Raw genomic sequence first — 14,707 nt, 5'->3', positions numbered from 1 at the left:
ATGACCTCTGTGTTCCTGCTGGAGCTAAAGAAACACTCCCACCTCTACAAATATGAAAGCACATAATTTTAAGAGAAATTTCCAGTTTGAGACACTGATTATTATCTGTTACTGTACCAATGCTACATGATTTTAATTGGATCTTTACATTATATTTTAATATCTGGCAGTGTAAGGTTTTCTTATTCTTCCTCTTCCTCTGTACTCCTCTTTCCCTTTCAGTTTCTTCTTTTGGTAAAAATTTCCAGTCTATTTTTGCCTGCTTTATTTCTCCATATCTATTTCAGAATCATTATGTTAAATACATTCCCTATGAGACTTGATTTTAATGAAATTAAATTTATTTTTAAAATAAAAATACAAAAAAACAGGTATCTTTAAATCATTTCTATTCATAAATATGGTATACCTTTCCAATTTTTTAAAGCTTCATCTTGCCATAAAGATTTATGGTTTTCTTTATTGAGGTCCTGAAATTTCTTATAGGTTTTGATGCTACTGTACATTGCGTCTTTTTCTCCCATTATCTTTTTAAATTGGTAATTGCTGATATTTAGAAAGTAAAAGATTTTTAGAATTTTCTTCATACCTAGCAATCTTACTAAACTCTAAACTTACTAAAACTCTTACTAGTTTTACTGGTTCTCATGTCTCATGCATTTACTAGGTAGACAATGTCACCTGCAAATAATGATTGTATTGTCCGTATAACTTTTAACGTTAAGAAAGAACAGATTCTTGTAAGTTCTTCCTAGAATAAATTCCAGTCATCAGCTTAATCAATTTTTCATTTAAACAGCCCATTACTTTCTGATGACACAACTGTATAAATAATGCTTTGATCTAAATTCAATATATTTCAGAAATGGCTTTTGATGTCTGTGGGATAACTAGGAGTTACAACCCCAAACCAGGGTACAGATCTCATGCTGAAAAATAGAATTTCTGTCAAATATTTTAGAAGAATGGATAGATAAGGCCCTTTTAAAACGTCCTTGGAGACACACGATAAAACTTACCCTAAGTGAGCAAAGTATCAGAAAAATAAATGCCCATCCCCAGAAAGTACGGTGTGACATATGAGCAGAAATGTTTCTAAACAGAGTATTTTTCAACATTTTCTAAGAGCTCTAAGCTGCTCTTATAGAACTCTTAACTTATTGCTTTGGAGAATTAAGATAAAGTTAGTGATGACTATAACTTTCTATTAAGCAATTTTCTTTCTCAGTTGTGCACTGCCACTTACGAGGCAGAACGTAACAGCTCAATCAAATCTTATTATGGATTTAGTTCAAACCCTTATGAAATACACTGAGAAAGACTTGATATTGTCTGGAGGAAACCTCTTCATAAATTGCTCTTCTGTAGACTAGAAATAAAATAGGTACTCTAGGTACCTCTTTATGTGTCCGTAAGTTCTTCTGCCAGGTATCCAGAGCAGTCGCAATGAACTTGCTGCCTGTTATGTTAACAGTGAGCCATGAGAATGTGGTGAAGTCCAGTGCCTCTATGCAGAGCTTCCAGAATTTTCAGGGTGTGGCTCAAGGACATGGGAGCTTCTGTTTGTATTCTGCCACTCACAAGTTTCATTGTGCTAGGTATTAGTGCAATTTGCCCAGCAGGGTACATGACTTCTCCAACCTAAAACAGGAAAAGGAAATTAAAGTGTGAAAAAAGAAAATATACTTCTATCCTCATTCAAGCTGTTTCTGAGTTCTAACTTAACTGGGAAGAAGGAGATAATAATAACACCTACTTTGGTGTGTTATTCTGAGGATTAGGAGTAATGTATGTAAAACATCCGTTTTATAGAGTTTAGTCTCACAGAGGCAAATCAATATATGGTAGCCATCATTAATATTTCTGAATTAAGACTGAAGCAAATAAAGGTGCAGCTCTGAATAATTAACCATTGTATTTGTTTTACAGGGTGAAATTAACACAAGTATATGTGATTAATGCTTTTATAATATTATATGTCTTCATTCATTGGATGCAGCTATCACTAGGACATTGTTCATTCTTGAAAAGTATTTGAAATAAGATTAGGAGAAAGACCTTGTTGTAAGGCTGTGTGTCCCTCGAGGGTGGCACTATGGTTCAATGGGATGAAGGGCTGTGGTGTTTGGGTCCTGAAAGAGGGTTTTCAATATGTGTGTATAAAGGTATCTGCACCTTACCATTTCAGAGACTAAAGACATAGGATTTTTGGCTCCTAACAGTTGATAGATCACATTTTCCTACAAATCATCCTCTATAATTGGACATGAATTATATGAGACCATTTTACAAAGCATCTGCTTTCTTTTCTGTCGAGACATCTACTAGATCTTGCTCCAAAAGAGCAAGGAGGATAATAAAGGCTCTTAACGCTCTGATTTTCATAAAAATTCTGCGAATTTTTTTCACTACTGTAAAAATTAAACATAGGAACTGTTAAGTATATATAGATGCCAAATACAGAGTGGTGGTGAGTAAAAACTTTTTTTTTCTTCTCCATTCTTGAGGTGTATAAATAATTTAATAGAGACTTTGCTGAACTTTTATCATAACTAAAAATTCCTCAATATTAAAGCTCAGTGAAAAGAAATCTCAGTGCCTGGAAGACAAGGCAATCAAACCATGTGACAGTCCCATATGCAACTCCAAATCTGTCCTCATAACTGTCTGTTGAGCTCACAAAAGAGTCACACATGTAGCTATTGGAAGAATATCTTACACAATTTGGCACACAAGTTCTAAGATTAGCAGCTGAAGAGGGGGAGGAGGAAAAGATGAACATAATAGATTAACTGACACCCATCCACCAGCTTTCTAAATTGTTTGGAATGTTAAAAATATTGTTTTGATCAATCTATATATACACCCTCAAATTTGAAAGAGAAATGCAAAGCATGTTGTGGGTGAAAGAACAAATGGGTTTAAAAAAAAAAAAAAACACTATGAAATATATGTCACTGAACAAGGGAGTCCAGCCAGCTCCCAAGTGGCATGTTAACATGATGAAAAGCAAATCCAGGATGCTGTGAATCAAAGAGGCATGGGTCTATTTTTAAAGGGGCCTGTGTCTCCCCATCCTGTTTGCCAAGTCTGGTTTCTCTGGAGAGGTCCAGCCTCCAAAACAGGTAAGCTTCTAAATGTTCCAAGAGTTACCTACCCAACATTTGACTGCTTCCTGCCTTAAAAGGTCTTCGGCACTACATACATCATCCATGTTAATCACTAGACAAACAGAAGAGCTGTTCAACTAGTTCACTTCCCCTGTTCGTGAACAGATTGTTTGAGACATAATATGAATACTAATTAATGATAAAATATCTGTGAGTGTTTTGAAATATGGACGAAGATAGCACTTTTAGAAAGGCGCCCAGAGAGAGCTTTTGTAACAAGCCCCACTGGTCATATGAAGGGTCAGGGTACAACTTGGATATATGAGAGCAAAATTGGCAGAGATTTTGGCTCCAATTCAGTGGGAAACTGTGGATGATTTTTTTTTTTGAATGGGGGGTGTAGGTTGACTTTCTTTTTAACCTTTTCCCTCTGTTAAATTGGAAGAGTTTAAAATGAAAATTCTCTTCAGAAATGGAGAGAAAAACAGCCAGAATTCTGTTAGAGGTCAACTTGAGTAGATGGACGAATGAGACGTATAAATGTTTAATCAGGATTATGGGCCTGTGCTCTGCAGCAAAAGAAATACAAGCAGGTAGGGTCTGTCCTGGTGCTGAGTGCCCTAGGCTGACTCATACTCTCTGATGAAAGGGCTGAGGAAAGTTATTTAAAAGAATATGATCCCTCTTCAATTCAATTCCTGTTTTACAAACAGTTTGCTTAGTCTCAGAGAAGTGTACTCATATACATATGGGAAATATGATTTTATGTTAAAGGGCAAAGTGTTTTATTATATTCAATTACAAAGACCCAATAATATCCTTTGTACTAAAAGCCTAAGTTACTGCTAAAATATGTTATCTCCCCTCCTTTCCTTCTAAAATTGATTATTGTATTTTCTCCCTAAAACCTTTTTAAACTTGCCCCATCTGGTCTCAGAAACTTTATCCTCTAATGCTAGTCTTTGTATTCTCCTTTAATCTTGATATCAAACATGAATGCTTAAATAGTGCTTTATAATCTTCGGGCTTCAGTAACTGCAATTTGTTCTAATGCCAAAGAAAGGAGAAGAGGATTATCTAAAATTAAACATAACAAAGTAATTTATATTTGACTGTAGACTTATTTTTACTTGAATTTTAACAATGGATTATAAAATATTAGAAAAATTCATTTGTCTCACTCAAAGAAATGAAAATGTTTCATGAAAATCTGATTTGGGAAAATTAAACTTGGCCACAGTTTGTATTTCATGTCCAGCTAGCCCTTATCTGTCTGAGGATTAGACTTGGGATTCCTAAACTTTACTGGAATTAGATGATTCTTTCCAAGACTGATTCAAGGTTTGCCATGTCCCAAACCTTCTTGGAGACCCGAGAAATGATTAATTATTTGCATTTCAAAGGTTTTCTTTGCATTCAACTAAATTTAGAAAAAAGATATCAACAAATTTGAAATTATCAAAAGAGATGCTGTTAATAGTTGTTGCCTAAAGTGACAGTAAAGTCCATACAATAAAAAAGGAGGAAGCATAATAAAGACAATTCACTGTAGATAAGAATTTTGTGATACCACACATTTTATGCTTATTGACATCTATTCATATTTCTCTTTCTATGTATTCACCTTTCCCCCACCTCCCAGTAAACTTGCTGTTAGTGTTTGAAGGCTACAGCAAGGCTTTTCCTAAATATTTAGAAAAAAAGAGATAGAATGCCTTCTGAGGTAACTGGACAAATATACACAGTGTCCTGGGGAAGGTCTTTTCTTGCTGATTGGTTTTTAGGGTTAGCCTGACCCCTTGATTTGGGACTTAATATTTACAGGGGTTCCCACTTCCCTAAAGCCATCTCACCTGGAACTTCTCACCTGGAACTTCTCACCTGGACCACCCTTTACATCACACAGAGACCAACTGAAAGCACCTACCCCTACATCCAGGCCCTGTGCCTAAGATCCAAACCCAGGCAGAGAGCTGGAGTTCTGTTTACCTAGATGGTGAGATAGACAATAAACTTAAAGACAGGGGCCATGTCATCTAATTCTTCTGTGTGTTCCAAGTATCCTCATGTTGATGTTATGTTGTCCAGTAAATACTAGAGGTAGTGGTGTCCTCAGAAGTGACAGCTAGTGAACTGATTTACATATAGGTACTTCAGATTTACCAAGAGCATTCAAAGTGCTGTTAGAACTTTTGAGTTGGCTGGATTTCTACTGTTTACATATCAGAGGGTAAAATAGAAGTTAAAATTGTTTTATAAATAAAGATGACATGGGGCTTCCCTGGTGGCGCAGTGGTTGAGAATCTGCCTGCCGATGCAGGGGACACGGGTTCGTGCCCTGGTCTGGGAAGATCCCACACGCCGCGGAGCAATGAAGCCCGTGAGCCACAATTACTGAGCCTGCGCTTCTGGAGCCTGTGCTCCGCACCAAGAGAGGCCGCGACAGTGAGAGGCCTGCGCACCGCGATGAAGAGTGGCCCCTGCTTGCCGCAACTAGAGAAAGCCCTCGCGCAGAAACGATGACCCAACACAGCCAATAAATTAATTAATTAATTAATTTAAAAAAAAAAGAAAAAATAAAGTTGACATATAGAATCATTAGGAGCACAGAGTGTGTAGGATTTTCACCCTTTTTATGTTCTTCTGTTGCTCAGGCCCCAAACCTTGGAATTATCCTTGAATCCTTTCTTTCTTTTTATTTTTTTACTCCTCACTTTCTATCTGCCAAGAAATCCTGTCAGTTGTACCTTCAAAATATATCCAGAATCCAGCCACTTCTCACTAAGTTCAATGTTACTTTCTTGATCCAAGTCACTATCATTTTTCATGTGCATTAATGAAATAACTTAACTGGTCCACTGGCTTCTACTCTTGGTAGGACCCATGCTCAAGCCAGTGCCTAAGTGACACTCTTAACATGTAAATCACATCAGGTCAGTCTTCTGCTCGAAACCCTCTTGGCTCCCCACAGTACTCAGAGTGAAACCCAAACCTCCCCCCTACCCCGCCTCCCCGCTTGTAAGGCCCAGCAAAATCCGACCCTCTCCTCTTACCTCTATGGCATTGCCTATCATTCTCTTGTAACTTCACTTTGCTTTAGCCACATTAGTCTCTTTGCTATTTCTCAAACAAGCCTCAAACCTTGAGCACTTCTGCTTTATCACATTTCCACTGGCTGTTTCTTCTGCCTGGATTGCCATATTCCAGTAATGTGCTTGGCTAAATCCTTCACTTCCTTCAGGTCTCTGCTCAAAAGACACTTCTCAATGAGCCCATCCGTGAGGACCCTATTTAATTGTAACTTCCTTCTCCCTCTACATCATTATCTCCATTCTCAATCTCCCTTATCTTGTTTATTTTTTGTCTCCCCTCTATTAGCATGCAAGTTCCATGAGAGCAGCAGCATAGAACCCAGCACACAGTGAGTGTTCAATAAATATTTGCTGAAAGAATCCATTTCAGAAGCAACACAATGAATGATAAGGAAGGGGTTTAGCCAAGAACATATACTGAAAGTCATGGGAAACACTGTAAAAACCGAAAAAAGAATAAGGAATATCCTTCTTTTTCCAGTCAATGTATACAATGCCTTAGTTTAAAATAAACCAAAAGATTAAGAAAAAAGGCAATCCATACTGTCATGCTTTATTTTAGATGAGCATAGAGAAAATAGGTAACAACTAGGGAAGCAACCATAGTTGTTATTATAGAATAAGAAATGGTTGATGAGAAAAAAGTTTAGAATAACTATCTAATAGGATGCAGTAAAGGACTGAGCTAGGCATGCTAAAAATAGTAAAATCTAAAAATTTCATTCCTTTAAGATTGTATACCAAATATTAAATGCAAACTGTGGTCATTCCAAAGATATCCTAACAAGAGATTAACCTGATATTAATGGCTGAATTGTATTTAAAAATTTTGAAATTTTCTCTTAAGTAAGAGTATAAATCAGTGTTGCATTTCTACTTAAATTTGACTGAAAATGAGTTCTGCAGAATCAGGTATATTATCCCCAACATCTAGCACAGCAGGTATTCCATAAATGCTTATTAATTAGTAGACAACGCACAAGTCAACATACTTTCAGTATGGTGAATTCACCTTGTTTCTTCTTTTTCTGCTTAACTATAGAGCCTCCAATAACCTGTCATTAAATGAGAAAAAAGCAATAAAATATCTGCTTTATTTGCCTGTCTTTTATATAACTAAAAGAAATAACACAGTAAGAACTGTTTTAAGTAAAAACCGTGCTAAGCATTTTATCTGCATAAGCTCATTTGATCTTCACAAATTAATTGGCAGTTACTGTTATTATCTCTCTTTTAGAGATTAGTGCACTGAAACTTGGAGGTCAAGTCACTCACTCAAGGTCATGCAGGTAGTACAAGGCAGACCTGGGACTCAAGTGTAGCGCTGTACGATGTCAAACCCATGCAGTCTTAACTACTAAGTCATATTACCTTTCATTTCCACTGTAATTTTTCTCATCTTTGACTCTGATTATCTCCCCCACACTCCCCAACCCAACCCAACCCAACAATGGATATGAAACATTTCTATACAACATTTAGTAAAGTTTTTGAATAATGTGAAATAGGTTGTCCAAAGTTCTAAAGAAGGATGCAAACTTTAGTGTGGTAGATAGAACTTGGGCTTTGGAGCAAGCAAGACCTGGGTTATGTGCCTTTGTATAAGTTACCCTGTGAAACCAGTTTTCTTATCTGTAAAATGACAATTATGATATCTACATTACATGGTCCTTGAGAGGACAATAGCTAATGTATAAGAAGTGCACAATAAATAAATAGTAACTGTTATTTAATATGATACCACAGACAAAGCACATGTTTTGATAGTATATGGATTTGTTTTCTATATATACTTGGTAGCTTAATTACTCAAGAATTATGGTAGTAACTTTTTCCTTTGACTTGGGCTCTCACTCTGTCTTCATAGTCAATGCTGTTGGTTTACCCATATGGATGAATTTATTGCTTCCTATAATAGTCTGAGAAAGTATTAATAATTTAATACTAGTGAAAAAGTTTGATTTAATGAGTTCTTAAATCATAGCAAATTCTATCAAGGTTTACATTTATATGTAGCATAAAGCTAATTGTGGTCATTCATTTATTTATTCAGCATATTTTTACTGAATGCCTGTATGTGCCAGGCACTAACTGTTGGTTGGGGATACAATAAAAATATATCACCCTACTCTGAAGGAGTCCCAGTCTAGTGAGAAGACCACGAGAGGGTCACTGAATCACTGGGAAGACCCATCAAAATGTATCACAGCAATTTAATAAAGAGACAACAAGTTGAGGCAGTGGCAGTGGGTTGAAGTACTTATATCTATTGATGCTATTCAGTAACTAGAACTGATGGAATGTGATGCTTGATGAGACACATATTTGGAGAGGGCAGAGTGTAAAGGGGGGAATCTAGGCTGACTCATGGGTTTCTAATTTGATAAGCTGTAAAAGTGATGTGCTAAACAAAAATACTTTCTCCTTAAAATCTAACTCATGGAATCATCAGTGATATTTCATTCAATAATAGAACAATGTAAAGGAGAATGATGTTAAATTTAAGTGGAAGAGGATAAATAGAAAATATAAAGTGCTAGCAAATGCAACTAGTTATATCATCACTATATAAATTAGGTGTAATGATATACGATGATAAAAATCACTGGGACTATAGGTAGAAATTTTAGATTACTGGTTCATGAATAACCTTGAATTTTTATTTCTCTTTTGTTCTGTAGCAAATATCCAATATCTATGGCAGCACCAGTGCATTTAAAAAGCATACCAATGTCCTCATTAAGGTGAGACTCAAATGTGGTTCTAACCTTCAACTTTGAGACTGGTGCCCCAGAGGCATTTCAGCACCTGTGTGTCCAACTTGTTTCAACTTGCTGCAGTCACTTAGCAGGAGAAAAGTCTATATCGCAAAGGATTATAATCATTGAACTGGTTTGGTCTTTAAAAAAGCTATTTAGAGTTTCAAGTGCAAGCTGCTTGCTGAACAAAAATCTTCAGACACAATCAACCACAGGATTTCAACTGGACCTCAAGCATTTCACAAAGAAATGATATATCATTTGTCCAAAGAGAATAGAACACCTGTTTCTAAGAGTGATTTAAGTCAATAAGTAATAAACTAAATCTTTGTTATGAATGCTTTCTCGTGTCTAAATGACTGTTGCCCTTTTGGAGGGCAAAGTGTACAAGAGATTCAGTGACCTTCTGACTTGACAGTCAAATAACTACCATTATGTTCAGTCAATATAAATAAGCGCGGTTGACAATGTGCTAATTGGCCATCTCTGGGCAGCTAAGTGTACTTTTGACCTTAATGAGAACCTGATCAATTAATACTTAAGGCAATAAAGACCTCTTGCTGATTAAATTGGACAGAAATTATCTTTTTTTTCAACAGGCTTAGAGCTGCAAAGTGACAAACTTTTAATTTAATATATGAAAATCCTTTCCTTTAATACCCCCCTTATTTAGCTAACACGGTGAAACTGAAGTATGAAATGTGACATCTTTGATTCAACTATTTATGTTTAAAAGCCTTAAAACAAACTGTAATTCAGATACTAAAATGAGAACTTCTCATGTGTATCTGAATTATATATTAATCAACTGAATATGGTCAGAGTTGAAAGAATATACATGTTTTCCTAAAACCTTTCGGTACATATTAAAATTATAAAGAAAATAATGAAATTTGATAGAATCATTTTTCAGTTTGGGACTCTTTTTCTGGGAACTACAAGATGATAGTAGCTAGCATTCCAGGGGCATAGTTTCCTTTTTAATTAAAAAGAAAAATGCTACTATTGGCTTTTATGAAGATATGGGAATGCTATTAAAAGAAAAAGTTCTTTACATTACAACAGAATTTGCCACTTTTAAGTCACAAAGTGGAGACTTCTCTTCTGTAATTTGATCGATATAAAGCAGCATCTCTTTATGTGCTCTGTAGACTAGGTAAACAGTCTCCGTGCTGAAATATGGCCATAATTTGTAGAAGCATCCAGAATTACTATCTGTTTACAATGTATAATATCTGACTTGGCAAAGGGACAAGTTCATCATTTTAGGTTAAAAATTTATCATTTGGCCACAATGACTAAAAATTTACAATTCCTCTCCTTTAACATTCTTCTCCTCTGAGAGCATGTTTTCCTGTTTAAAGCTTTGAAACTCCTTTGGCTCATATGATATATTTGAAAATGCATATAATTTATATAGGAGAGGAAATATGGTTCCTTTAAAAGATACTTAAAAAGCAACAGCTGTTTATCTGCAATAACTGTTTCATGGGGGTTTTAATACAGATAAATATGCAAATATGTCATACTATTTTTAATACACTAGTTTTACACAGTGTAGTGACTCAGAATAGAGCAAACATTCTGTGTATTTAGATTCATAGTGAGAAATATGTACCATTCAAAACTGTTGTTATTGTCATATTGTAGCGAGTAATAAAAATGTATGTCTTGGGATAGTAAATAAAATAGTGCTAAATCATAACAAGGACACTGACAAAGTCCAGCACAGTAGTCGTGCAGATTACACTACCATGTCATCAGTACTGTTTCAAAAACTACAAAGCACTGCTCATTTTTCTCTACTGATGAGATGACATACAGTTAACATCTAGTTGTATTTCTCAAAATGTATTAACGAGTTGTATTTCGCAGACAATATTAACTAGCTGTACTCCTCAAACAATATTAACTAGTTAATATCTAGCTGTATTTCTCAAACAATAAGGCAGTTTAATCTAGACTGGTCTTTGAAGACAGGGCCGACTGGGATTCAAAATTTAGATGAGTAATTCAGGTCATTAAATCAAGTTACCTATTCTGTACAGAAACATATGAGAAATCCATGATGGAGTTAAATTAAATCCCACAGGCTTATTTTGACCTTTCTATGCTAAGCTTTCTCCTAATATTAACCACAATGACTTTTCCCCCATATTTATTATGAAAAATGCCAAACAGCGCAAAGTAGAAAGAGTTATATAGTGAACATCCATATACATCACCACTATTAGCATTTCACTACACCTGCTGTATCCTATATCTTTCCATCTACCACCAATTGTTTTTCTTTTAGATTGACTGCTTGTATTTTTTTAAAAATAGACTTTATTTTTGGGAGGCAGTTGTAGATTTACAAAAGAATTGTGCAGAAAGTGCACAGTTCCCACATCTCCCCCTCAAGCCCTCCTCCTTAGTTTCCACTATTAACATTTTGGATTAGTGTGTTACACTTGTTACAATTGATGGACCAATATTGATATATTATTATTAACCAATGTCTATAGTTTCGTGTTCACTCTTGGTGGTGTACATTCTATGGGTTTTGACAAATGTAAAATGACATGTACCCACCATTACAGTATCTTACAGAGTAGTTTCACTGCCCTAAAAATCCCCTGTGCTCCACCTATTCATCTCTTCCTCCCTAGGAACTCCTGGAAACCACTGATCTTTTTACTTTGAGGTTTTGCCTTTTCCAGACTGTCATATAATTGGAATCACACAGTATGTAGCCTTTTCAGATTGGTTTTTTTCACTTAGTAATACGCATTTAAAGTTGATCAATGTCTTTCCGTGGCTTGATAGCTCATTTCTTTTTTTTAGTTTTTATTTTATTTATTTTTGGCTTCATTGGGTCTTCGTTGCTGCGCGCGGGCTTTCTCTAGTTGCAGCGAGCAGGGGCTACTCTTCGTTGCGGTGTGTGGGCTTCTCACTGAGGTGGCTTCTCTTGTTGCAGAGCATGGGCTCTAGGTGGGCGGGCTTCAGTAGTTGTGGTGTGCGGGCTCAGTAGCTGTGGCCTGCGGGCTCAGTAGTTGTGGCTCGTGGGCTCTAGAGCGCAGGCTCAGTAGTTGTGGTGCACGGGCTTAGTTGCTCCGCGGCATGTGGGCTCTTCCCGCCTGAACCCGTGTCCCCTGCATTGGCAGGCGGATTCTTAACCACTGCACCACCAGGGAAGCCCTCGTTTCTTTTTAGTGCTGAAAAATATTCACCTAAGGACATTTTGGTGGCTTCTAATTTTTAGCAATGACGAATGAAGTGGCTATAAACATCCATGTACAGGTTTCTGTGTGGATGTAAATTTTCAACTCATTTGGGTAAATGCTAAGGAGCATGATTGCTGGATTATATGGTAAGAGTACATTTAATTTTTTAAGAAACTGCCAAACTATTTTCTGAAGTGGCTGTACCATTTTGCATTCCCATTAATAATAAATGAGAATTCCTGTTGTTCCACATCTGCACGAGCATTTGGTGTTGGTGCTTTGGATTTAGTTATTCTGATAGTTGTGAAGTGGATTTAATTTATTTTTAAAGCAAATTTTTATCTTGGAATAATTTTATATTTAGAGAAAAGTTGCAAAGATAATACAGAGACTTCCTGTATATACCTCACCCAGTCTTTCCCAATGTTAACACCTTAAATTACCAGGTACACTCATCAAAATGAAGATACCAACATTGATACACTGATAGCAAGTAAACTCCAGACTTTATTCAGATTTTATCAGTCTTTCCATCAGTGTCACCCTTTTGTTGCAAGATTCATACAGGATTGCATTCAGTTCATCATATCTCCTTAATCTCCTCTAGTCTGTGATAGTTTCTCAGTCTTTTCTAGTTTTCTATAACCTTGACAGCTCTGAGGAGTATGCGTCATTTTGTGCAATTCCTCTCAATTTGGGTTTAACTGATGTTTACCTGGGATTAGACTGAAGTTATGAGTTTTGAGGAAGAATACCACACAGGTGAACTGTCCTTCTCATTACATCATACAATGGGGTACATGCAATGAACATAACTTATCAGTGGTGATATTCCTTGATCTTTTGATTAAGGTAGTGTTTGCCAGATTTCTTCACTGTAAAGTCACTATTCTTCCCTTTTCATACTCTGTTCTTTGGAAGGGAGTTACTAAGACCAGTGCATACGTGAGGGTTGGGAATTATTTATATCAGTATGGACTCATGTATATTTATTTTTATACTTTGGACTTTGTTACTAAATTTTTTTTCCAGCTTTGATCATTGGAGGCTTGTTTGGGATGGCTCCCCGTCTACTTGATATGTCTCCATCCTGTTGTTTTTTGAGCACTTCCTTACTTTCTGACACTATAAGACTCTCCAGGCTCATCTTGTATCCTCCCTGTTTCAGCTATAGAGTCAGCCATTTCTTCAAGGAGTCCTGGTTCTTCTTATTTGGGAGTCGTATTTAGAAAGCAAGATCCAGATGCCAGTGTGCTCACTGCCATGGCAGTGCTACCACAATGATTTTTTTAAACTTGATCATCACTAAGAATGTGACATGAAGAAGTACTCTTTGAAAATTCAACTTTTCTTAAACATTTGAGAGAAGAAAAAAACTACCATTAATTGTTCCATTTTATCCAACGTCTTAGAAAAAACTATACTACCTTCAATAATATTTTTATTTGTGATTTTACTCAGCCCTATTTGGACCTTTATAAAAATTATTTATTAAAAAAATGACGGAAACATCAGAAATAGTTGTAAATGCTCATATATCCATTCAGTTTTATTAGTGTAGTGTTGTAGTCATTGTTTTGTTTTTTTAGCTAAAAAAAACACTACGGTCTTTTGGTATAATTATCTGTACTTCTTTTTTTTTTTTTTTAAGAAATTCACGTTCTTTTATTTATTTATTTATTTATTTATTTATTTATTTATTTATGACTGTGTTGAGTCTTCGTTTCTGTGCGAGGGCTTTCTCCAGTTGCGGCAAGTGGGGGCCACTCTTCATCGCGGTGCGCGGGCCTCTCACCATCGCGGCCTCTCTTGTTGCGGAGCACAGGCTCCAGACGCGCAGGCTCAGTAATTGTGGCTCACGGGCCCAGTTGCTCCGTGGCATGTGGGATCTTCCCAGACCAGGGCTCGAACCCGTGTCCCCTGCATTGGCAGGCAGATTCTCAACCACTGCGCCACCAGGGAAGCCCCTGTACTTCTTTTTTAAAATAAATAATTAATGAAATTTTGGCTGCATTGGGTCTTCATTGCTGCGTGCGGACTTTCTCTAGTTGTCGTGAGTGGGGGCTATTCTTCATTGCGGTGCGTGGGCTTCTCATTGTGGTGGCTTCTCTTGTTGTGGAGCATTGGCTCTAGGCACACAGGTTTCAGTAGTTGTGGCTCGCGGGCTCTAGAGCGCAGGCTCAGTAGTTGTGGTGCACGGGCTTAGCTGTTGACGGCATGTTGGATCTTCCCAGACCAGGGCTCGAACCCGTGTCCTCTGCATTGGCAGGCGGATTCTTAACCACTGCACCACCAGGGAAGTCCCGTGTACTTCTCTTCTTAAACTTCTGAATACATTTCCTTAGTCTTTACCTACATAAGGTAACCAAAATGAATTCATTTACTAGTTACCTGACATTTGGGAGTGGTAATGGAGGATGATTCCTATATATCAATACATTAAAAAACATACAGGAAAGTGTAGCATAATTATAGTTGTATGGATAGCCCTATCCATACCAGTCAAATGGTATATCATCAAAATGGTCTTGTGTTTTGAG

At 36.6% G+C, this 14,707-nt stretch overlaps 1 protein-coding gene across 1 annotated transcript in view; it reads right to left on the bottom strand.

Annotated features, from left to right (window-relative positions):
• Positions 1-329: 329 nt before the first annotated feature.
• Positions 330-14,707, bottom strand: part of LOC103000372 (uncharacterized) — a 108,185-nt gene continuing 93,807 nt past the window's right edge. Inside the window, exon 4 of the mRNA XM_007180439.2 lies at positions 330-1,641. Within this exon, the coding sequence (XP_007180501.2) occupies positions 1,468-1,641 (174 nt within the window). The 3' untranslated portion in view covers positions 330-1,467. The remainder of the gene's footprint in view (positions 1,642-14,707) is intronic.

The sequence above is a fragment of the Balaenoptera acutorostrata genome, chromosome 3, assembly GCF_949987535.1.
Source record: "Balaenoptera acutorostrata chromosome 3, mBalAcu1.1, whole genome shotgun sequence".
Taxonomy (NCBI): Eukaryota; Metazoa; Chordata; class Mammalia; order Artiodactyla; family Balaenopteridae; genus Balaenoptera; species Balaenoptera acutorostrata.
Note: the sequence above shows the minus strand (reverse complement) of the source record. Positions and strands in the feature narration are given on the sequence as shown.